The sequence below is a fragment of the Molothrus ater genome, chromosome 3, assembly GCF_012460135.2.
Source record: "Molothrus ater isolate BHLD 08-10-18 breed brown headed cowbird chromosome 3, BPBGC_Mater_1.1, whole genome shotgun sequence".
Classification (NCBI taxonomy): Eukaryota; Metazoa; Chordata; class Aves; order Passeriformes; family Icteridae; genus Molothrus; species Molothrus ater.
Window position 1 is genome coordinate 12,726,618 of NC_050480.2, and position 25,364 is coordinate 12,751,981.

The 25,364-nt window shown below is 49.0% G+C and overlaps 1 protein-coding gene across 1 annotated transcript; it reads left to right on the forward strand.

Moving 5' to 3' along the window:
- Positions 1-3,906: 3,906 nt before the first annotated feature.
- Positions 3,907-16,547, forward strand: TOGARAM2 (TOG array regulator of axonemal microtubules 2). Its single transcript, XM_036381371.1, has 10 exons — positions 3,907-4,094; positions 5,739-5,844; positions 6,594-6,829; positions 8,351-8,503; positions 9,607-9,724; positions 10,692-10,795; positions 12,158-12,362; positions 13,548-13,764; positions 14,830-14,916; positions 16,312-16,547. The coding sequence occupies exons 1-10, from the start codon at positions 3,907-3,909 to the stop codon at positions 16,545-16,547; spliced, it is 1,650 nt and encodes a 549-aa protein (XP_036237264.1).
- The last annotated feature ends 8,817 nt before the right edge of the window (positions 16,548-25,364 follow it).

Here is a 25,364-nt window from a genome sequence, read left to right on the forward strand (position 1 = left end):
AGAATTACTTTCCTGCCTCAATGCCCATATCTTACTCTCCTTTATTATGAAGCTGGCCGTTCTGCAGGGGCAAAAAAATCTGGATTTACAACATTGTTATTTTTCTACTTTGCTGCCTGATTTTATCCTCTGTGAAGCTGTTAGAATTAGTTCTCAGAATTTTAACATCTCTGTTGGAGAGTATTCCAGAATGAGCTCCATTGTTCTATTTGTATTAAGATAATCAACCTCTATTCAGGCTGGCCTGAAAGTGGCGCGATCTCATAAAGCTGAGAAGGAAAATCCTTGGGAAAAATGAATTATCTAGTGTCAAGAACACAATTTTCGTTTGGGTATCACTCCTGCAACCCTAGGCTTGTCTTTGAATGTCCTCTAAAATATTCCAACAAAGAGAAGAAAATGTTGATCTAAATGCATCCAGGTATTAGAACCTGAGAGTTCTTTTTGGAACCAGAAAGAAGATGTTCACTAAAATCAACGTGAATAAGGGCAGATAAGAATCTCTGTCAAGAGCAATCTCCATCTCTGTCCTTCTCTCTCAGACACAGAGGCTGTCCAGCATGCAGGGGCTGAGGCCTTTGTCATGCAGCAGGTTTCAGTCTGCTGGCCAACAGAGTAACGTCATGTCTGCTGCCAGTAGCCCATCCCTTGGGAGAGGCTCCAGGCATTGTGCCTTGCTACTCTCAATCCCAATCCCTGTATTTTAGGAGAGCTCTGCAATCTGGAACCTGTCTTGCCTGTTGGCCAGCATGGCATTTTTGGGGGCTTGAAATGCACCAGAGATTTACAGGAACCTTTGCTTCCATTCCCAGGCCTCCCACTGAGCCAGGCCAAGGAGATGGATCATCCCAGCAGTGCTGGTCTTACAAGGGACAAAGAGCTGAGGGACAGCTCTGGAAAGGTAAGGGATAAGGACAGGGATGAGCAGACTTCCTTTCCAGTGGCTGTTTATGCCCAAAATGTCACTGAAAATCATAATCTTCCACTCCTTGGGGGATGGGGATTCTCTTGGGAATTTATTTGACAACTCCAGGGCAATTGCTTGGCCATTTCCAGTGGTGCCACAGTCACTGGTTTGGAGATGGTGCTAAGGTCATGCCAGAAGCATTCTTTATGTGCAAAGGCTGTTTTAGAGAAGTTCTGAATGGCAGAGCAAGCTACACGTCAGTGAACGTGGGCAAAGTGCATCCTTGGAAGCAGAGAAGCAAAGATTCTGATGTTGAATGTAAGCAAGGCTGCAAAATCAAATGGGAGAGTTTGATTTTTCCTGGTTACCTTTGTGGCTGTATCTCATAGCCCTCTCACTCTCAAGTTTTCTGCTCATGAACATCAGTGCTTCTGCAACTTGTTTTCACAAGAGTCCTCCTTTTGGTCTGCTGGTCTCAGAGACCAAGTCCTTGAGAGCTGAGGCCTTCAGAAGCCAGGAAGTGAGAAACAGCTGCAATTGCTGGCCATGAGTGTTAAGCAACAGCTCATTAGGCCTCCTTGCTGAGTATTGCACATGGTTTTTATCCTCCTGCCGTGGCCTGTAGGAACTGAACTGCCTGCTCACTGTCATGTGAGCTCTTCATCTGTCTTGGAGCACTCCTATGAGTTCCATGCTTCAAGCAGGGCTTCCTGACATAGGTTGCATTTACAGCATTGGAAGGTTGTGGCACTACAGTGTTCCACCTCACTGTGTGTAATTGCCAAGGTGAGGACTGGAGACATTCCTCTGAAACTATTGGAATGTATATGGAGCTGCCTTGAAGCCTATGGCACTCTGTGGACTCTGTGCTCCTGATGAGATGTTGTGTTTGCTTTGTGTGTTTCTGCTTCCAGTCTGTGATGTATTTCCATTGCACCTAGGTCCGTGATGCATTGGCAAAATTGGCTGAAAAGAATGTTGAGAGGAAGAAAATGGAGCTTTTGGAAAAGGAGATGAAGAGGAAGCAAAAGGAAGCATCCTTGCAGCTTCTTTCTAAGGCAGTTGAGCCCAGGCATGCAGTTGGACCAAGTAAGTGGTGGCTACACTTGTGGTGGTCCTTTTTGAGCTCTTGCTTGCCCTTTGCACAATGTTGCAATCAGACTGGGGGGCTGTTCTGCTTGCATCTGAGTGGAAGCTTGCATAGGATTTAATTCTGTTTCCCAAAGAAAAATACAGAGGTATAAAGTGCCCATGGCCTCACTGAGTCAGTAAGAGAATATCAGCTTCCCACCTTCACCTCTAAATTCTTTCAGAGTAGAAAATTCTGTCTTGCAAAGTACACTGGGGCTTCAGACTGTCTCCTGGAGAGCAGTCTCCAGGGAAGGTGAGGCCAAAAGAATGCTTTTCAACCAGGCTGCAACCTGGAAGAAACAAAATTCACCTCCAGAGATCCTTCTCCTGCCGCTCCCTGCTGAGGAGCTGGCGCTGTAGAGCTGTGCTGAAGCCCCAGGCAGGGCTTCTGTTGTAGCCCCAGGAGCAAGCAGCGTTCCCGGCTGAATCCCGGCTGAGGGGCTCTGCCTGCAGGGCTGTGAGCGCTGCCCGAGGGCGGCAGCAGGGCCCTCAGGAGGCAGCACTCAGCCCGAGGGCATCACGCAGGGCTATCTGCACTTTCTGTGGGAACTGCCCCTGCCTGCCTCTGGAACAGAGCAAAAGCAAAGCAATACTGGGTTTTTCTTGTTTCTCAGGGGAAGCATCACTGCAGTTCGCTTTTAAGCTAGAAGAGGGTAGATTTAGATTAGATATTAGGGAGATTTTTTTTTTAATGGAGGGGATGAAAAGCTGGCAGGGTTTGCCCAGAGGAGCTGTTGTTGGTCTATCCCTGAAGGTGTTCAAGGCCAGTTTTCATGGGGCTCTGAGGAACCTGATCTAGATGAAGATGTCCCTGCTCACAGGGGTTGGACTAGATGGTGGTTAGAGTTGCCTTCCAACCCAAACTCTCTAGGATTCTGTGATTCTGTGATCACTGTCCCATGTTAGTGTGCCATTGTTATACTTGAAGTTCTTTGGGATAACAAAGAGATGTTACCAAGCTCCAGCAAGTTTTCTGGCCATTTCCATCATCGCCCGGTCCAGCACCCTCCACTTACAAGCTCCTCTCTGGTCCCTGCAGCCTTTAGCCTACCACCTATCCATGGCACAGCTCCTAGGCTGCAGAGGAAACCCCCTGGTAGTGCCGTGAAGAAAACGGTCGTGAGGAAGCAGGACAACATTCCCTTACTGCCCAGTACACCCACCCTCCATGGGGATGGCAGCTTCCCACGCAGCTCCTCAGGTAAGCCTGCTCCCTGGCAGCTTTTTCCTGCAGGGGTTTGTCCTTGCACAAGGAGCACAAACTGCCTCCTGCCTCAGCCAGCACAGCCGGGATCTTGGGTCCATAGTCTGTCCTGAGAATGAACAGCAAATCTAGTTTTGAGTTACTCCAAAAGTTGATAGTCTAGAATATTTGAAGTCAATGGAAACAGAGGTGCTGTGAGGTGGGAAGGGTCAGGTATGGCTGTTCCCTGGTTGTTGCTCCGTGGGGATTGAGCCAGGCCCAGCAGGGCTGGGTTGTTCATGTTTGGCTTGGTGCTGTCACAAGGCAGCTGCAGGTCTTTCCTCAGGGAGGTGCAGAGTGGCCCTGTCCTCATGGCTGGGGGAAATCAGGGTGCTGAGACAAGAGAGGCCCCTGAGGGGTTCCCTCCTGGGCTGGCCAGTGCTGCTGTGGGCACTGTCTCACAGGGAGTGGGAGCTCTGCGGCCTCAGGAAGCTGCCGCTGGCTCTGGCACCTGTGGCACTTGGGAGCTGGCGCTGTGGGGGCAATTGTCAGGTTCAGCCTGGAGCTGTGGCCGGCTGGGAGCAAGCAAGGAGCCCCAGGATCCAGGCAGCAGGGAAGTCTCTGAGCCAGGGGCAGTGTGTGCCACACGGAGCCCTGGCTGGGAGATGGGGCTGCAGGCCGCGCCATGGCGGGTGCCTCGCCCGGGGCTGCAGCGCCCACGGCCGACCCTCTCCTTACAGTGACCCCGCAGACGGCCACTGGTGCCAAGCGGCGAGAGGAGCCGCTCCGTGGGCGTGGGCAGAAGGACAGAGCATTTTCAGACCCACAGCAGTCCTTGCAGGAGGCACTCTCCATGCTGGGCAGCGATGACTGGTAAGAACGGCCCCGCCGTTCCCTCTGTGTCCCTCTCGGCGTTAAGGTCGGTCAGAAGCGTGTCTTGCTCGTTCCTCGGAGCCCCGAGAGCCCAGAGGGCCAAAGGGCACTGGTGAAACCCCTGCAGAGCAGGGAGAGTATAAAGATTGGAGAGCAGCCTTTTCTTGGCCTTGCTCTGCAGCAGTGCTGCAGCTGCAGCAGGTCCGTGCTGTTTCCTCGCTTTGCCTGCTGCTCCATGGAGCTGCAAGGGAAATGTGGAGGGAAGAGAGAAAGCTGTGGGATGAGTTCATCTGCTGGCTGAAGGCAGAAGCAGGATGGCAGCAGTTTTGAGTGTAGAGATTTGGGTGCCTTGGGCCGCTGGCCCAGTGGGACTGAGTAAGATTCCTCTCTGCTCCCACTGCTGACAGCAATGGCAAGGACTCGTGCATGTGAGTCCCAGAAGCAGCTCCAGGGAGCTCCCCTTTTTGAGAAATGGACTGAGTTGTTGTGGTTACAAGTGCCTCAGCCTGCCATTATTCCTGAAGGGCTCATGGCAGAAGAGAAGGAAAAAGAAATAAAATCTTCTAGGAATCTTGCACTTTTGGAATTCAAGTTTTCCTTCTCACTAATTCATATCGGCCTGAGATGTTTTGTCAAAACTCACAATGTGTCCCAAAATTCTACACAGACAGAAGGAAGCCCAGAGGTGATAACCCTACAAATGTGAGGTGATATTGGTTGTCTTTTTGATGTCTGGGTTAGCATCCACTCATTGGTGGATGCTTCATTCTCACAGGGACAAACATGAAAAATTAGCCACAATGCATCTCCTTTGCTTTGCCCTTTCTCTTGTGCTTTCTCTTCCCCTTTTCTCTTTGGTGCCCTGTGAGGTGCAGAGAGCTTCTGCAGGTGTGGGGGGTCCTGGTGACACTCAGGGTGCCTTTGGGATCAGTCAGCAGCCCTGTGCTGCAGCCCTGATGCCTCACATACCTTCCTGAGGCTGATGGCCTGCACAAAGCAAGTGCTGAGAGCTGGAGTTGTTTGCACCTTTTAAATAACATGTTGCTGTTGTGGGGCTTGTTTTAGGTAGGAGTGTTGTGGGAAAAGCCAGAGTTTCAACAGTTCTTGCCCAGGGGTGGAATCTTAATCTTCTGGGATGACATCCTGCTGCATTTTCGGGGAATGTATGAGGTGGAGTGGAGTGGGTGACACACAGGCCTAGACTGTCGAGTGGAAACTCAGCTCCAGAGTGGCAGTGCAGACTCTCAGGGCTGCACTGCTTGCTGGGGCTGACAAAGAAGGAAAATCCTGTCCCAGTAACAGCCCAATGGGACTGTGTCTCAGGGACAGCTACAGGGAGGTGACAAGAACCAGCAGCATGGCCCGGCCTCACAGCTCTAGGAAGCAGTGACAGAGGGATTAATAGCAGAGATTTTCCGAAAGGCCACACATGAAGACTCTGAAAGCCCTCTCTTTGCCTCTTGGATTTGTGTATGCTTTTGACAGCCACAGCATCCTGTGGCAATGTGTTCCATGATTTCATTAAGTGCTCCTTGAAAAGCACCTCCCATGCTTTGCCTGAGCTGCCAGCCTGGTCATTTCAGAGGGTGCTGCCTAGTTCTTGGGTAGAGAGAAAAATCAATCATTTTGGTACTTGCCTTTCAGGGAACTGAAGAAGAAGGGACTCTTCAACATCCCACGCCTGGCTGAGTCCCATCCAGAAGTCCTGCTCGGTCGACTTCGTGAGATTTGCTTGGCAGCTACCAGCGAGGTGAGAACATTGTTCTGAATTGTCCCTCATCCTTCATACATGGCTTGCAGAGTAGATATGTGCTTGTTCATCTCCATGTGTGCTCAGGGACTGCCTTCATTTCTGGTTTTTATTTCTTCTATTTCTAATGTCTGTCAGCTATATGTAGGATCTGTGTGTATGTGCAGCTGTATTTACTGGCAGGTTGGGTATCTGGCACTTGTCTTTGAGTGTGGTGCCATTATAATGCAAGGCAGAAATGGAGACACTAATGACATTATATGCCAGAGTCCCAATCTCTGCCTAAGCTGTCATTGAACACTGCAATGAGCCTGTAGATCTGAGCCTGTGTTTTCTGTTTGCTGTCTGAGTGCTTCAATTACAGGTGTGGCTTTTTTGAACAGGAGCACCTGACTGGTTTATTTTTATGACTTGTGCCTTTATGATTTGAAAGCATGCTTTACTTTACTTTGCTTCTTTGTTTTTCAAATCAAAGGGCCTAAAATCAAAGCAGCAAATCTGACATTATAGAAGGGTTAAGTAGAACACTTTAGTGAAACATATGTTTTTATGCCTGCAGTAAGCAGGTGTGAGGCCAGAAATTAGTGCCAGTGTAAGTGCCTTTCTGTGCTTGGGCTCTTCTGCTCTTCCTGTGCTTTTATGTTGCTCTATACACAGTGGGACATGCTGTGATTTCCTGGGAGTTTTGTCTAAGGAAAGTTGTTTACTTTTGAAGGTGATTCTTATGTTTCCCCTCATGACTTCCCCAGGTGACCAACCTCCGGTCCAAGGTGTCCTGCTCAGCAATCGTCACTCTGGGAGAGCTCTTCGCCATCTTGAAGAAGGACATGGACTCCGAGGCGGATGGGGTTGCTGCGGTCCTTCTCCCCATGGTGTGGAACTCCCCAGAGTTTATTCAGAAGGCAGCCTGTCAGAGCCTGGGGATGATGGTCGAGAACGTGACTCCTGCCCGAGCAATGACTGTTCTCATGGACAGGGGAGTCAAGTAGGTTCTTCTTCTTTTAGTGATGTTCTTCACCTTCCAGTGTGTGGGTGGGGGAAGGGATCCGAGAGAGAGAATGGGAATGCTGGGAGGGAAGGGTCCTGTATCTGGCATCTTCTATGGACTCAGGGACTCGATTCTCTGATCAACGTCATTTCTTTCCTCTTGTCACCTATTTCTGCCCTCCTGCAGCCCATTAGACCACAGAGTCACAGAACTGTAGAATAGGGGAAGTTGGATGGGTCCCATCAGGACCATCCAGTCCAGCTCCTGGCCTTGCACAGAACAACCCAAGGCTCACAGCGTGTGCCTGTGACTGTTGTCCAAATGCTTCTTCAACTGTGTCAGGCTTGGTGCTGTGAGCACTGCCCTGGGGAGCCTGTTGCAGGGCCCAAGCACCCTCTGGGTGAAAAACTTTTTCCTGACATCCAAACTAAAGCTCCTCTGACTCAGCTTCCTGCTGCTTCCTGGAGTTCTCCCAGTCTGTCAGAGTTTCCTAGACATGGGGAACGGTGGGGAAGTGAAAGTGCCTGCAAAGGCTGAGGGTAGAGCCTTGTGCTTCTGTGGGAAGAGGGACAATTGCAATTGCAGCTGTGAGCACTGTTGGTATTTTTCAGTGCTAAGCACAGAGGCCCTGGGGAAAACCAGGTATCCTCATGATGCCATTAACCTGAGAAATAAGGAGGGTCCTTGCTGGAGTGTGGAGCGCATGGGGGAGAATGTGCTGGGTGTGGCACAGCCTGCACAGCAGGTGCAGCTGCTGCCAAAGGGAGTCTTCTATGAGTGTCCAGCCTTCGAGCTCTGCTTTCCATTCAAAATGATGTTTCATGTTAGCCTTGAGATGATGATTCACTTTCCAGGCACCTTCACAGGCCGAGGGCCATGGGACATCTGAAGCAAATGCTGCCCTAAGTGTTGGTGCTGGGCCTGATAATTCCCAAGAGATAGTCTTTAGAACAGGACAACCTGGCTCAAATGCCTGCCACCCTTTCCTCAGCTTTGCAATAGGGGAAAACACTCAGATGTATCCCTTGCCAATCTTTACAAAAGAAACAGGCTGCATTGCTGGATATTCCACAAGTTCACGGCCCACAGCGTGTTTTCCCTGCATTTGTTCCTTTCCAGAGGTCTGCAGATTTGGGGATGAATGGATTGAAAGAGCCTCATCCTGCTGCAGCTCTGTGTACTGGGTGCCCTCTGATGGGTCAACATGAATTGTCCTTAATTTCTAAATAATTCATATGTGATCTATTACTTTAATTTTTCTCTGAGTAAATTCTGGGAAAGAAATGGAGTATCAGCTAGTGCAGGGAGACGGAATTCTTCCCTCTTGCGTGCAGGCAGTCCTTCTGTACAGTGCTAGCTTAGTGTTTCTCCGAGGACAGAACCTTCTGCAGGTGTTGGAAGGTGCAGGGAGAGCCCAGGCTCCTTCCCCCAGCAAGGCCAGGGAGCACACTCTGGCCAAGGCCTGTGCTGCTGCTGCTCCTTGTCCCTGTGCCCCAGGGTTTGCTCTCTCCTTCCCAGGAGCCGCTACGTCCAGGTGCGGAAGTGTGCGGCCGAGCTGCTCCTGTCCTTGATGGAGAAAATGGGAGTCACCAAGCTCGCAGGCACCCCCAGGGCTGAGAGGCTGGCACATGTGGCAGGGACACTGGCTCAGGACTGTCACAAGGACACAAGGTAATGATCTTCATTTCACCTCCAAAACCAGGAAAACCATTTTGTGTTTGGCTTTAAAGATAAAACCACAAAAGAGTGGAAAGGAAAGGAAATAATGAGTGACGTTACTGTGTGGCTACGGGGCATAGAATCATGGAATATGCTGAGTTGGAAGGGACCCATGCAGGTCATCCAGTCCAGCTCCTGGCCATGTGCAGGACAGCCCAAGAGTCACTCCATGTGCCTGAGAGCATTGTCCAAACGCTTCTTGAGCTCTGCCAGGCTTGGTGCTGTGACTGCTGCTCTGGGTTTCCTGGGGAAATGACTGTACTGGGTAACCTGAGGCTGGCCAGCAAGAGGGAGCATTGCCAACTTCCAGTGACGTGAAGAAGTCTTTATTGAGATGAAAAGAGCTTAGATTAGCCAGTCCAGCAGTTTTGATTTGCTTTAGGTGCACAAGGAAAGCCAAAGTGTTGGCTAATGTTCATCACCAAACATAACTTAAGACTTCCCTAGAAATATTTCAGAGGTCTTCAGCCAATGTATTCAGTCTTTCTAAACCTCTTCTACAGATTTCTAGAAAGCTGTTATCTGTGGCTCAGTGACCTCCAAATTCCTTCTTGAAGAAAACTTTGGTTTCCTGGCAGCAAAATCACCCCAAACGACCAAAATCCCCTTACTTTGATGATGAAATTCCCATTAATAGCTGCCAAGAACACCAGAGCAACTAGCTGCCCATATGCATACACATAGTATAGAATAATCAAAAGCAAGCATGAGGTGAGAAAGGTAAATTACTGTGCAATGGCAGCAGGACACTGCTAACAGGCTCTGACAACAAAGCAGATGTGTTTTGCTTGTTCCCTGGGATCCTTTGATCCCACAGAAGCACACCCCCAGTTTCAGAGAGAAATGGTATTTTTCTCTTGCCCCACATTCTCCTCTTGCCCCTTGTGTTCAGCTACAGCACTGTGCAGTGTCAAGTGAGGTAAATCTCCCTCTTTGCTGAGTAGGTAATGGCTTCTCATGCAAGGATTGCATCTGATGAGTTTAAGGCATCAGCCTCTTCTGTTAACACTCTTCCTTTGTTCACTTTTCTATTGTTTCCTTCCTTCCTTCCTTAGGCATTATGGACAGGAAATGGTGAAGATGTTGCTGAATAATCAAAAATTTAAAAAGCTTTTGGAGCAATCCCTTTCCCTGCATGACCTGGAAGATATTCTGACCAGAATTAAGAAGAAGGTAAGTGCTTTGCAGGAGAAATGTCTCCTTTGTGCAAGTATTGCCACTGCTAATATGAGATCAAACATACCTGATGTGTCTTTATCCTATTCCACTTCTGCTGATTCATTTTGCTCCTGGGAACGAGCTGTTAATCCTCAGCCTGTTCATCTGGAGACCACAGAGGAACTACTATTATTAGGGGAAAAGTGGGGTTTTGAATAGTTTGAATATTGGTCAGAAAGAGGAAAGGGAAAGAGGAGAAAATGGGTTTGCACTCACGTGTACGCCCCTACCACACTCTCCCTACTCTGCCCCAGTAATGCATCTAAGTGAGAATAGTGCTTCTGAACATAAGAGAGTCTTTGCAAAAGAGACTGGAAGTAGTAGTGCCAAGGAAATTTCCAAATATACAAAAGATGTCCAAGTCAATCCTCATTACTGCAATTGCTGTCTGTCTTTTGGGAATACTGCCCTGCTGTCAAGCCCTGTGGAGCTGGAAGAAGCTTGGTCAATTCAGCAGCATCCAGTGGAAAATCATTTGTTTGTTTGGGTTGTTTGGGGGGATTTTATTCTTTCCATCTACATTACAGAAGGGAGTGTGCCTTGGTGCAGGAGCAGGGAGAGTAAGCCTTGAACCAAATCAACTTCCAACACAATGGGTCAACCCCCAAAGAGTCCGATTTTTTCTGCTGCTTCCTTTAAGACCACTCATTGCCTGTCAGTTTGCATTATTCCCATTTATGCTCAAGACTAATGAATTTGGGATTTTAGACTGCTGCTCAGTGTGATAGCACCCATAACCTGCCTTGGGCTATTGAAACCAAAGAGTTGGCATCACTGAATCTCTGGTCTCTTTCTTTCTGTACGTTAGGAAATGTTTCCCTTAGCCTTGGTAGCAGTGATCCTGGTTCTAACTTGTGTTTTAAAGAGGGACTTTCCTATTTTATATTCTAAAGATTCATGGGGTTTCTTTATGTCTTTGTAGGGGATGGAAAAACAGAAGGCTGAATGCCCCTCTCTCAAGGAGCCAGTGGAGAAGAGGAACAACAGCCCGAAGAAGCCCCAGGCCACATTGCCCTCTAGCAAACGGTACTGAGCACTTTTGTCAGATGTGACAAAGCACATGACAAGCTTTACATGCCTCTTCCTCAGACAAATCTTTCTGCTGGAGATGACCAGTGCTAGAGATTGTTTCCCTTCCCTACAAATCCCCTAGGATAAAAAATGTCAACTTCTGCATTGATTTGAAGACAACTTCTCTGGAGGGCTTTCCACCGAAATTGGGTGACAAAAAGACACCCATTGGTTGCAGCTCAGATGATCCAGTGCAGTAGCAAGGGCAGTGTTGTGGAGGCTAGGAAAGGGCCAAGTCTCTGCTGCCTGACTTGAGACAAGTAATTTCAACCAGGGTTTTTTTCATCCAAGTGGAGTCTTTTTTAGATGGGTGTTTTAATGAGAAGTCCCAGTTTAGAAGCAGGATGCCATTCCCCAAACAAGCAGTTCCCATCCATGTGATTTGGCCTGGGTGATTCATGGTTTTCTGACCATCAAACAGTACCAAGTTTGAGTAGTAAGGAGCAAGGCAATTCCTAAGCCATTTTTGTCAACAGGTGTCTCAGTGTGGACTTTTTGTCTTGCTATTCCTGTCCTTCATATAGTTTGCTTGATGGACAGCGTGTTTGGTTTATTTCCCCCTGTGCTGCAATCAGCATTTAAGACAGGGATTTGGTCCGTGCTGTCTTTCCATGCCAGTGGCAGAGTTACTTGTACCTCTTCTCCTCTGATACCAGAGGGGGTTTATTGAGCTCTGTCCTGCTCAGCGGTGGCAGGAAAGTGACCACATGCCTCAGTAGCATGGCTAGCATCTTCCTGTGCTCATGGAAGAGACAGGTTGATCCAAGAGGATTATTCCCAGAGGATTTGTTAAGCTGTGCATCTAGTCTCTAGGGAAGTAAATGAAATGTGAGTGTAGTTCAGGCCTGTCTGGCTTCTGTTTCTATCTCTGTTCCTGCTTTTCTGGATGCTTCAGATATGCCCCTGTTCATCTGTTCAGATGCATCTGAGCTACTTTTCCAGATTGTCATGCCTGGTGTAGAGACACTTCTTCAGAGTGATGATTTTCCTCATTAAAAGACACACACGTGCCATATGAGGAGGCATTTAAACTTGGAAGTAGTGTCTCTCTTTCCCCACAAAGCAATGTGTGCCTTGGAAGGCATCTGAAGATAGATCAGATGCATCTCATCCTTGGTTTTCCTGAGTGAGCAGTGGTGAGAATGTCACTTGCAGATTGTCTCCCATCATGATTGTCACAAGGTCCAAGTTGTCCTTCAGAGCCTCATGATTTTCTAGCTTGAAATCACAACATTAGGAAAGCTCCTCAGGATGTTTTGTTCACAATTAACTGAAGGTCTTACCAGCAACAGGTCCTAATTTGGTTTTGTTTTCCAGGGTGAAGTCTGCCCCTGGTGGACGCCTCCTCCACCGTCCAAAAGCCCAGGCCACGTTACCTGCAACTGTGGAAGGAAGGCAGTCACTCCAGAAGCTTTACCATCTCCTGGAAGCCAAGGGGTTTCAGACACGCATGGAAGGAGTGGCACTCCTCCTAGATCTGTGCAAAAGCAGCCCCCAGCTGATCTCCAGTAACATTGTCCAAGTATGTAGGGTATCTTCATGGTTCCTTTCCTTTAGCTGCTTCCCCAAGCCTGTAGAAGTGAAGTTAATTCAGTGTGTCTTGGCACTACATCCTGGCTGTTTGGGACAGGCTGGTCCCTCTTACCCAGACAAGTGTAATTGAGGTCCAGGCTTCAGGACAAGTTCTTTCAGTCCAGCTGTATTTGTCTGGCAGGTGCCTATTGCTGCTGTTCATCAGATGATGGCAGAATTTTCTGCTGGTGTAACTGCTGCTGTCTCCTGCTCCCAGTTGGGTTAAGTGAAGGGAATCCAGCCATTGAAAGCATGGCAATCATTCTCTAGACAAAAAATAGGTTGGCATGGGGAAGAGAAGTATCAGGCTGGGTTGGTTTAAACAAAATGTTTTTAAAAGGATACTTCCGTAAACTCCATCTTGTCTTGCACAGGCACAACTCTGGCTACTCATGTCCATCCTCATCCCTATTCCTCTTGGTAAAGATGGTGCTCACCCTTCTTGGGGGGGCCTTTTTTTCTCTTTGGAAAAAGAGGAAAACAGCTAAGGACAGATCCATCCTTTCTCCTCCCAGGAGCAGCTTTTTCCCTTTTTCCAGAAAATGGTGCCTGATGCTGTGGCTGTCAAGGGACTGAGCCTGCTCTAATGTAAAGTGCTTACAGCACATTACATTTCAGAAGTCTACCAGTTAGTTAGAGCAATGGTCTGGATCCTGGAAGAGTTGACCAGAGCCCTGTCCCTCTCCAGACACAGATTCTGAGACAGACAAAATAAAACTTTGATCTCCTCCTGCTACAGTTTTGGCAAAATCATAACTGCCCTCAGTACTTGAGGCAGCTGTATAGAAAAATGGGCATGGTAAATATCTGCTTCCATACTTTGAAAGCAAAGGTAGTCTTTTGAATTAATAAATGGAATTGATTTAATGATTTATAGGTGGAGAGAAATACCACAGGAACTTTTCTGTCCCGAGCCAAAACTCTTAAAAACAGATGAAAATCTTTCAAGCAGCATCAGGTTGTGCAACCATTCTTTTGAGTGGCCAACAGGAAAACAGTGAAATTGTGCAATGAAGGGCTGACCTGAGAGAAGGGATCACTTTCATCTTTTATATTGCTGAGTGCTCATTTCTACATCCCCTCTTCAGACAAGGTCATTTTAATCCAGCTTTCATGTTGTTTGTTCTCCTCACAGATTTTTGATCATTTTGTCCTGAGAATAAATGACACCCATAAGAAAGTGAAGCAGCAGGCGCTGGAGGTGCTGGCAGAAATGCTTGGACTCCTGGAAGATGCCCTGAACCCGGTGATGATCCGTTTGGTGGAGGGAATAACAAAGAACCTCAACTCAAAGGATCCCGGGGTTCATGCCGCAGCTGTGAACGCACTGGACCAATCTGTTGTTCATTTAGGTAAGGCTGGGCCCTGGCATGGACTCTCCTCAGCTGTGTCTCTGTCTGTCCCACACAAGAGAGCGCTGAGTGCCTTGGGAGCTGTTGTTGTCCGTGGAAGGCTGCAGCTGCCACCCACCAGGAGCTGTGCAGGTGCAGTCCTTATGCACCATCCCCAACAGGCTGGAATGTGCAGCAGCATTTCCCAACAGTCCCAGGCTCCCTTGGCTCTGTGCCGCTGGTCTGAAGAGCAAGTCCTGGACTCCAGCTTTGCTACAGTTCAGAGGCAAAGGGGTTTTGGAATTTGCTTGGGCCCCGTCTGACTTCCCAAATGAACAGCTTTGCTGTTGGCATGAAGGGACACTGGCCCATCAGAGCTTCTGCAGAGCAGCCACCTGGAAGGCTCTACATTAGAGGCATTAGCTGCCTATTTCCCACCTTTCTCCTTTGTCTTCTTTTCCAAAGGGGAACTTGTGATTGACCGAGTTCATTTCTTTAGAACAAACGGATCTAAGTCTCCAGCTGTCAATGATGCCTTGTTCCACTTGTTGTTTTGCATGGTGCAAGATGGCAATAGCAAATACCTGCCTAGGCAAGGGCTGCTGTAAATTCCTCTGCCACACAGATTATGTCAGCTCTGAAAATGCCTGAAAAATGGAGTGTTGAAGAGTCAGGTCTTCAGGGGCAGTTTCCACTTTCTCCACCTCAGCTGCTCTTTGGAGTCATGAACTGCCTGACTCAGTGCCTTTCTGTGTCCCAAGTATGGGCTTCTTCCTTTTTGCTCTGGCGTGCAAAACCTTTCCACTGCTTCCATGTGACTGAACTCTTGAGGTCCCTGATGTGAAATGTTTGAACATAGCTCCTGGTCCAGCAGAGAGCTTTGGATTTACAAATGTGAAAGGAGAGCTTTTCTTTTGGAATTTTAAACCCTGCCAAGTAGGCTGGAAGGAAAGACAAAAAGGATTGAAAAATCAGCAGAAATTGACTTTATTGTAGAAAATGGGGTTGCCCCTGCCCTTTCCCTCCGCACTGTGCTTTCTCCTATGCCCTCAGAAGAGTGAGCAGAAACGTGTGTTTCACTTGTAGATGAAGTGTCACTGATGAAAGAGCTCAGCCACCAATGGAGCCAACTGAGTGGCGAAGCTCTGCTGGAAGTCATGGAGTGTATCACAGGTATGGCCTCCCCTTCTAAGCCAAGAGGTCTCTGAGGGAGAATTGACAGGGAATGCCTGTGAACAGACAGCAGAGTAGCTCCTCCACATCAGGAGGTGCTGAGCTTGTCCCTCGTGCCCAATAGCCAAGGCAGGTGTATTTGGCAGGCTTTCCCTGGCTGCTGCAGAGCTGTGCAGCATCTGAGATGGGGGCAGCGCTCGGCCTCGGGGCTGAGCTCTCACTGGGGCTCTTCTCAAGTTCCATAGTGACCAATGTCTTTGATTGCATTTAAACTCAAATTAAGTGCCATTTTCAAATGGGTGCCATAACCCTTTTCCTGCTTAGCAGAATTGGTTTTGGGTACATTCAGGAGCTGTTTGAATGTTGATGACTGCTGGTGGATTAATAGTATAGTGAAAATGAAGTCTCTTCCACCACAGAATAATAAATAGCTACTACATAACATTTGGCCTGATCAGAAAATAAGACTGGTCTCCTGAGCATTTCAGGTTTTGATCTCTCAGCCAACTCTGCCATGCAAGGAGCCTGTTGGTAGTAAATTTTTGTTTGTGTTTGATATAGTTCAGTTCAGAAAATGAGCAGAGAGCAGATTCCAGAGACAATGTGAGGAAACACTTGTGTTCTGGCTAAATTTCAGTTCCCTGTGTAGCCTTTTTCTCTCTCTATGCCCCTATTTTAGTGCACATTGTAAGAAAAAAGGCCATTAGCATTGAGAGGGGAAATGCCATTAAAATGTGGAGATGCCCAAATGCCAGGGCAATGGGGTCTGGGTGATTCTCTAAGACACCCTGAGTCTTAAAAGAGCTCTTTGTTGGCAGCCACAAAAGCATTCTGCCAAAGACACCAGCTAGGCACTGATGTTTCTCATCCAGCTGTCAAGCAGCACCCATCTCTGGTGGGCTGGAGTTTTGGAGTGTGTTCTTATACTGCCCTTTGCTGTGTGCCACGGAGCAAAGGGAAGAGCCAGATGAGATCTCTGGCCCTTGACATCAAAGTTACAGAAATGGAATCATTCCTTTTATTAGAAATCTCTCAATTGCCTCTCTAGGGTACATTTCCTAATCTTCTGTGTGGGTTTAGACAACCTGATTATGGAAATAGAAGGCAATTTGACATTTTATTCATTGTTCATGCAGAAACAAATAGTGAAATGATTTAGTAAAGGTACAAAGTCTGCCACAGGTACAAGGCTCTGGTTGGAGAAATTAGTCCTGAGGGGTTGGTTGGTGGTTCTGTTTCAAGGATGATCAGCTGCAATGCCCGTTTCTGGGCCATGGGGCTCTGAGTGCTATTTCACTGATCTTGGCCAGAGAGGCTTGCCAGAAGCAAAAGCAGAGGTGGATCCTTGTTTGCATTGAGGCTGGTGGGTAAGGAGCTGTGTCTCTGTCCCGGCAGTGCTGGTGGAATGGGTCCATGCCAGGAGCCCTGAAGTGGTGCAGCGCTACGCCCTGCCCGTGCTCTGGTGCTGCCTGGAGAACAAGGCGCTGCCTGTGCGAAGCGCCAACGTCTGCGCTGTGGTCACCAAGCTTGCCTGTGCCCTCTGCGAGGTGATGGGCACCCAGCTGATTAAGTGTGCTGAGAGCAAGCCTCCACACGTGCAGGAAAACCTCTCCAGCCTCTTGGGCTGGTGAAGGTTTCATGTTCTCCAGAAAGCTGACTGAGTGCTGAGTTGGACACCTCCGGATGGGACTTTTCAGCTGTGCCAGAAATGACAAAATACTAAGGAAGGGTGTGCATCTGCCCCTGCTCTCTCCATCGCCCTTCCTGGTCATGGCATGGGGGGCCTGAAGGAACTCCAGACTGAGGGCAAGGTGAAGACCAAGCATGGCTCAGCCTCCCAAAAAGGTAAGCAGGGAGCAGGGCCGCTCTCTGGTGGGAGGAAGGGTCTTGTGTCAGCCCAGAGAGGCTGTGCACATTGGCAGGGAAGAGCTGTGGCCTGCATGTGCCCCCTGCAAGGAGCTGTGCTGCTGGCAGTGCCCCTGGAGCTGTAGGGCTGCTGAGCTGTGGGGCAGGGAGAGGAGCAGGAGGGTGCCTGTGCAGCTGAGGCGTTCCTGGAGAGCACAGGGCTCTGGGCTCCCTGCTGTCCCAGGGCAGCCCAGAGGCCAGGCTATGCCTGTGGTAGCTCTGGGGAAGTGGCTCAGGGATTTCCCTTCCATTGTTATACTTGAAGTTCTTTGGGATAACAAAGAGATGTTACCAAGCTCCAGCAAGTTTTCTGGCCATTTCCATCGTCGCCCGGTCCAGCACCCTCCACTTACAAGCTCCTCTCTGGTCCCTGCAGCCTTTAGCCTACCACCTATCCATGGCACAGCTCCTAGGCTGCAGAGGAAACCCCCTGGTAGTGCCATGAAGAAAACGGTCGTGAGGAAGCAGGACAACATTCCCTTACTGCCCAGTACACCCACCCTCCATGGGGATGGCAGCTTCCCACGCAGCTCCTCAGGTAAGCCTGCTCCCTGGCAGCTTTTTCCTGCAGGGGTTTGTCCTTGCACAAGGAGCACAAACTGCCTCCTGCCTCAGCCAGCACAGCTGGGATCTTGGGTCCATAGTCTGTCCTGAGAATGAACAGCAAATCTAGTTTTGAGTTACTCCAAAAGTTGATAGTCTAGAATATTTGAAGTCAATGGAAACAGAGGTGCTGTGAGGTGGGAAGGGTCAGGTATGGCTGTTCCCTGGTTGTTGCTCCGTGGGGATTGAGCCAGGCCCAGCAGGGCTGGGTTGTTCATGTTTGGCTTGGTGCTGTCACAAGGCAGCTGCAGGTCTTTCCTCAGGGAGCTGCAGAGTGCCCCTGTCCTCATGGCTGGGGGAAATCAGGGTGCTGAGACAAGAGAGGCCCCTGAGGGGTTCCCTCCTGGGCTGGCCAGTGCTGCTGTGGGCACTGTCTCACAGGGAGTGGGAGCTCAGTGGCCTCAGGAAGCTGCCGCTGGCTCTGGCACCTGTGGCACTTGGGAGCTGGCGCTGTGGGGGCAATTGTCAGGTTCAGCCTGGAGCTGTGGCCGGCTGGGAGCAAGCAAGGAGCCCCAGGATCCAGGCAGCAGGGAAGTCTCTGAGCCAGGGGCAGTGTGTGCCACACGGAGCCCTGGCTGGGAGATGGGGCTGCAGGCCGCGCCATGGCGGGTGCCTCGCCCGGGGCTGCAGCGCCCACGGCCGACCCTCTCCTTACAGTGACCCTGCAGACGGCCACTGGTGCCAAGCGGCGAGAGGAGCCGCTCCGTGGGCGTGGGCAGAAGGACAGAGCATTTTCAGACCCACAGCAGTCCTTGCAGGAGGCACTCTCCATGCTGGGCAGCGATGACTGGTAAGAAAGGCCCCGCCGTTCCCTCTGTGTCCCTCTCGGCGTTAAGGTCGGTCAGAAGCGTGTCTTGCTCGTTCCTCGGAGCCCCGAGAGCCCAGAGGGCCAAAGGGCACTGGTGAAACCCCTGCAGAGCAGGGAGAGCATAAAGATTGGAGAGCAGCCTTTTCTTGGCCTTGCTCTGCAGCAGTGCTGCAGCTGCAGCAGGTCCGTGCTGTTTCCTCGCTTTGCCTGCTGCTCCATGGAGCTGCAAGGGAAATGTGGAGGGAAGAGAGAAAGCTGTGGGATGAGTTCATCTGCTGGCTGAAGGCAGAAGCAGGATGGCAGCAGTTTTGAGTGTAGAGATTTGGGTGCCTTGGGCCGCTGGCCCAGTGGGACTGAGTAAGATTCCTCTCTGCTCCCACTGCTGACAGCAATGGCAAGGACTCGTGCATGTGAGTCCCAGAAGCAGCTCCAGGGAGCTCCTCTTTTTGAGAAATGGACTGCGCTGTTGTGGTTACAAGTCCCTCAGCCCGCCATTATTCCTGAAGGGCTCATGGCAGAAGAGAAGGAAAAAGAAATAAAATCTTCTAGGAATCTTGCACTTTTGGAATTCAAGTTTTCCTTCTCACTAATTCATATCGGCCTGAGATGTTTTGTCAAAACTCACAATGTGTCCCAAAATTCTACACAGACAGAAGGAAGCCCAGAGGTGATAACCCTACAAATGTGAGGTGATATTGGTTGTCTTTTTGATGTCTGGGTTAGCATCCACTCATTGGTGGATGCTTCATTCTCACAGGGACAAACATGAAAAATTAGCCACAATGCATCTCCTTTGCTTTGCCCTTTCTCTTGTGCTTTCTCTTCCCCTTTTCTCTTTGGTGCCCTGTGAGGTGCAGAGAGCTTCTGCAGGTGTGGGGGGTCCTGGTGACACTCAGGTTGCCTTTGGGATCAGTCAGCAGCCCTGTGCTGCAGCCCTGATGCCTCACATACCTTCCTGAGGCTGATGGCCTGCACAAAGCAAGTGCTGAGAGCTGGAGTTGTTTGCACCTTTAAATAACATGTTGCTGTTGTGGGGCTTGTTTTAGGTAGGAGTGTTGTGGGAAAAGCCAGAGTTTCAACAGTTCTTGCCCAGGGGTGGAATCTTAATCTTCTGGGATGACATCCTGCTGCATTTTCGGGGAATGTATGAGGTGGAGTGGAGTGGGTGACACACAGGCCTAGACTGTCGAGTGGAAACTCAGCTCCAGAGTGGCAGTGCAGACTCTCAGGGCTGCACTGCTTGCTGGGGCTGACAAAGAAGGAAAATCCTGTCCCAGTAACAGCCCAATGGGACTGTGTCTCAGGGACAGCTACAGGGAGGTGACAAGAACCAGCAGCATGGCCCGGCCTCACAGCTCTAGGAAGCAGTGACAGAGGGATTAATAGCAGAGATTTTCCGAAAGGCCACACATGAAGACTCTGAAAGCCCTCTCTTTGCCTCTTGGATTTGTGTATGCTTTTGACAGCCACAGCATCCTGTGGCAATGTGTTCCATGATTTCATTAAGTGCTCCTTGAAAAGCACCTCCCATGCTTTGACTGAGCTGCCAGCCTGGTCATTTCAGAGGGTGCTGCCTAGTTCTTGGGTAGAGAGAAAAATCAGTCTTTTTGGTCCTTGTCTTTCAGGGAACTGAAGAAGAAGGGACTCTTCAACATCCCACGCCTGGCTGAGTCCCATCCAGAAGTCCTGCTCGGTCAACTTCGTGAGATTTGCTTGGCAGCTACCAGCGAGGTGAGAACATTGTTCTGAATTGTCCCCCATCCTTCATACATGGCTTGTAGAGTAGATATGTGCTTGTTCATCTCCATGTGTGCTCAGGGACTGCCTTCATTTCTGGTTTTTATTTCTTCTATTTCTAATGTCTGTCAGCTATATGTAGGATCTGTGTGTATGTGCAGCTGTATTTACTGGCAGGTTGGGTATCTGGCACTTGTCTTTGAGTGTGGTGCCATTATAATGCAAGGCAGAAATGGAGACACTAATGACATTATATGCCAGAGTCCCAATCTCTGCCTAAGCTGTCATTGAACACTGCAATGAGCCTGTAGATCTGAGCCTGTGTTTTCTGTTTGCTGTCTGAGTGCTTCAATTACAGGTGTGGCTTTTTTGAACAGGAGCACCTGACTGGTTTATTTTTATGACTTGTGCCTTTATGATTTGAAAGCATGCTTTACTTTACTTTGCTTCTTTGTTTTTCAAATCAAAGGGCCTAAAATCAAAGCAGCAAATCTGACATTATAGAAGGGTTAAGTAGAACACTTTAGTGAAACATATGTTTTTATGCCTGCAGTAAGCAGGTGTGAGGCCAGAAATTAGTGCCAGTGTAAGTGCCTTTCTGTGCTTGGGCTCTTCTGCTCTTCCTGTGCTTTTATGTTGCTCTATACACAGTGGGACATGCTGTGATTTCCTGGGAGTTTTGTCTAAGGAAAGTTGTTTACTTTTGAAGGTGATTCTTATGTTTCCCCTCATGACTTCCCCAGGTGACCAACCTCCGGTCCAAGGTGTCCTGCTCAGCAATCGTCACTCTGGGAGAGCTCTTCGCCATCTTGAAGAAGGACATGGACTCCGAGGCGGATGGGGTTGCTGCGGTCCTTCTCCCCATGGTGTGGAACTCCCCAGAGTTTATTCAGAAGGCAGCCTGTCAGAGCCTGGGGATGATGGTCGAGAACGTGACTCCTGCCCGAGCAATGACTGTTCTCATGGACAGGGGAGTCAAGTAGGTTCTTCTTCTTTTAGTGATGTTCTTCACCTTCCAGTGTGTGGGTGGGGGAAGGGATCCGAGAGAGAGAATGGGAATGCTGGGAGGGAAGGGTCCTGTATCTGGCATCTTCTATGGACTCAGGGACTCGATTCTCTGATCAACGTCATTTCTTTCCTCTTGTCACCTATTTCTGCCCTCCTGCAGCCCATTAGATCACAGAGTCACAGAACTGTAGAATAGGGGAAGTTGGATGGGTCCCATCAGGACCATCCAGTCCAGCTCCTGGCCTTGCACAGAACAACCCAAGGCTCACAGCGTGTGCCTGTGACTGTTGTCCAAATGCTTCTTCAACTGTGTCAGGCTTGGTGCTGTGAGCACTGCCCTGGGGAGCCTGTTGCAGGGCCCAAGCACCCTCTGGGTGAAAAACTTTTTCCTGACATCCAAACTAAAGCTCCTCTGACTCAGCTTCCTGCTGCTTCCTGGAGTTCTCCCAGTCTGTCAGAGTTTCCTAGACATGGGGAACGGTGGGGAAGTGAAAGTGCCTGCAAAGGCTGAGGGTAGAGCCTTGTGCTTCTGTGGGAAGAGGGACAATTGCAATTGCAGCTGTGAGCACTGTTGGTATTTTTCAGTGCTAAGCACAGAGGCCCTGGGGAAAACCAGGTATCCTCATGATGCCATTAACCTGAGAAATAAGGAGGGTCCTTGCTGGAGTGTGGAGGGCATGGGGGAGAATGTGCTGGGTGTGGCACAGCCTGCACAGCAGGTGCAGCTGCTGCCAAAGGGAGTCTTCTATGAGTGTCCAGCCTTCGAGCTCTGCTTTCCATTCAAAATGATGTTTCATGTTAGCCTTGAGATGATGATTCACTTTCCAGGCACCTTCACAGGCCGAGGGCCATGGGACATCTGAAGCAAATGCTGCCCTAAGTGTTGGTGCTGGGCCTGATAGTTCCCAAGAGATAGTCTTTAGAACAGGACAACCTGGCTCAAATGCCTGCCACCCTTTCCTCAGCTTTGCAATAGGGGAAAACACTCAGATGTATCCCTTGCCAATCTTTACAAAAGAAACAGGCTGCATTGCTGGATATTCCACAAGTTCACGGCCCACAGCGTGTTTTCCCTGCATTTGTTCCTTTCCAGAGGTCTGCAGATTTGGGGATGAATGGATTGAAAGAGCCTCATCCTGCTGCAGCTCTGTGTACTGGGTGCCCTCTGATGGGTCAACATGAATTGTCCTTAATTTCTAAATAATTCATATGTGATCTATTACTTTAATTTTTCTCTGAGTAAATTCTGGGAAAGAAATGGAGTATCAGCTAGTGCAGGGAGACGGAATTCTTCCCTCTTGCGTGCAGGCAGTCCTTCTGTACAGTGCTAGCTTAGTGTTTCTCCGAGGACAGAACCTTCTGCAGGTGTTGGAAGGTGCAGGGAGAGCCCAGGCTCCTTCCCCCAGCAAGGCCAGGGAGCACACTCTGGCCAAGGCCTGTGCTGCTGCTGCTCCTTGTCCCTGCGCCCCAGGGTTTGCTCTCTCCTTCCCAGGAGCCGCTACGTCCAGGTGCGGAAGTGTGCGGCCGAGCTGCTCCTGTCCTTGATGGAGAAAATGGGAGTCACCAAGCTCGCAGGCACCCCCAGGGCTGAGAGGCTGGCACACGTGGCAGGGACACTGGCTCAGGACTGTCACAAGGACACAAGGTAATGATCTTCATTTCACCTCCAAAACCAGGAAAACCATTTTGTGTTTGGCTTTAAAGATAAAACCACAAAAGAGTGGAAAGGAAAGGAAATAATGAGTGACGTTACTGTGTGGCTACGGGGCATAGAATCATGGAATATGCTGAGTTGGAAGGGACCCATGCAGGTCATCCAGTCCAGCTCCTGGCCATGTGCAGGACAGCCCAAGAGTCACTCCATGTGCCTGAGAGCATTGTCCAAACGCTTCTTGAGCTCTGCCAGGCTTGGTGCTGTGACTGCTGCTCTGGGTTTCCTGGGGAAATGACTGTACTGGGTAACCAAAGTCTGGCCAGCAAGAGGGAGCATTGCCAACTTCCAGTGACGTGAAGAAGTCTTTATTGAGATGAAAAGAGCTTAGATTAGCCAGTCCAGCAGTTTTGATTTGCCTTAGGTGCACAAGGAAAGCCAAAGTGTTGGCTAATGTTCATCACCAAACATAACTTAAGACTTCCCTAGAAATATTTCAGAGGTCTTCAGCCAATGTATTCAGTCTTTCTAAACCTCTTCTACAGATTTCTAGAAAGCTGTTATCTGTGGCTCAGTGACCTCCAAATTCCTTCTTGAAGAAAACTTTGGTTTCCTGGCAGCAAAATCACCCCAAACGACCAAAATCCCCTTACTTTGATGATGAAATTCCCATTAATAGCTGCCAAGAACACCAGAGCAACTAGCTGCCCATATGCATACACATAGTATAGAATAATCAAAAGCAAGCATGAGGTGAGAAAGGTAAATTACTGTGCAATGGCAGCAGGACACTGCTAACAGGCTCTGACAACAAAGCAGATGTGTTTTGCTTGTTCCCTGGGATCCTTTGATCCCACAGAAGCACACCCCCAGTTTCAGAGAGAAATGGTATTTTTCTCTTGCCCCACATTCTCCTCTTGCCCCTTGTGTTCAGCTACAGCACTGTGCAGTGTCAAGTGAGGTAAATCTCCCTCTTTGCTGAGTAGGTAATGGCTTCTCATGCAAGGATTGCATCTGATGAGTTTAAGGCATCAGCCTCTTCTGTTAACACTCTTCCTTTGTTCACTTTTCTATTGTTTCCTTCCTTCCTTCCTTAGGCATTATGGACAGGAGATGGTGAAGATGTTGCTGAATAATCAAAAATTTAAAAAGCTTTTGGAGCAATCCCTTTCCCCACATGACCTGGAAGATATTCTGACCAGAATTAAGAAGAAGGTAAGTGCTTGGCAGGAGAAATGTCTCCTTTATGCAAGTATTGCCACTGCTAATACGAGATCAAACATACCTGATGTGTCTTTATCCTATTCCACTTCTGCTGATTCATTTTGCTCCTGGGAACGAGCTGTTAATCCTCAGCCTGTTCATCTGGAGACCACAGAGGAACTACTATTATTAGGGGAAAAGTGGGGTTTTGAATAGTTTGAATATTGGTCAGAAAGAGGAAAGGGAAAGAGGAGAAAATGGGTTTGCACTCACGTGTATGCCCCCACCACACTCTCCCTACTCTGCCCCAGTAATGCATCTAAGTGAGAATAGTGCTTCTGAACATAAGAGAGTCTTTGCAAAAGAGACTGGAAGTAGTAGTGCCAAGGAAATTTTCAAATATACAAAAGATGTCCAAGTCAATCCTCATTACTGCAATTGCTGTCTGTCTTTTGGGAATACTGCCCTGCTGTCAAGCCCTGTGGAGCTGGAAGAAGCTTGGTCAATTCAGCAGCATCCAGTGGAAAATCATTTGTTTGTTTGGGTTGTTTGGGAGGGTTTTATCCTTTCCATCTACATTACAGAAGGGAGTGTGCCTTGGTGCAGGAGCAGGGAGAGTAAGCCTTGAACCAAATCAACTTCCAACATAATGGGTCAACCCCCAAAGAGTCCGATTTTTTCTGCTGCTTCCTTTAAGACCACTCATTGCCTGTCAGTTTGCATTATTCCCATTTATGCTCAAGACTAATGAATTTGGGATTTTAGACTGCTGCTCAGTGTGATAGCACCCATAACCTGCCTTGGGCTATTGAAACCAAAGAGTTGGCATCACTGAATCTCTGGTCTCTTTCTTTCTGTACGTTAGGAAATGTTTCCCTAAGCCTTGGTAGCAGTGATCCTGGTTCTAACTTGTGTTTTAAAGAGGGACTTTCCTATTTTATATTCTAAAGATTCATGGGGTTTCTTTATGTCTTTGTAGGGGATGGGAAACCAGAAGGCTGAATGCCCCTCTGTCAAGGAGCCAGTGGAGAAGAGGAACAACAGCCCGAAGAAGCCCCAGGCCACATTGCCCTCTAGCAAACGGTACTGAGCACTTTTGTCAGATGTGACAAAGCACATGACAAGCTTTACATGCCTCTTCCCCAGACAAATCTTTCTGCTGGAGATGACCAGTGCTAGAGATTGTTTCCCTTCCCTACAAATCCCCTAGGATAAAAAATGTCAACTTCTGCATTGATTTGAAGACAACTTCTCTGGAGGGCTTTCCACCGAAATTGGGTGACAAAAAGACACCCATTGGTTGCAGCTCAGATGATCCAGTGCAGTAGCAAGGGCAGTGTTGTGGAGGCTAGGAAAGGGCCAAGTCTCTGCTGCCTGACTTGAGACAAGTAATTTCAACCAGGGTTTTTTTCATCCAAGTGGAGTCTTTTTTAGATGGGTGTTTTAATGAGAAGTCCCAGTTTAGAAGCAGGATGCCATTCCCCAAACAAGCAGTTCCCATCCATGTGATTTGGCCTGGGTGATTCATGGTTT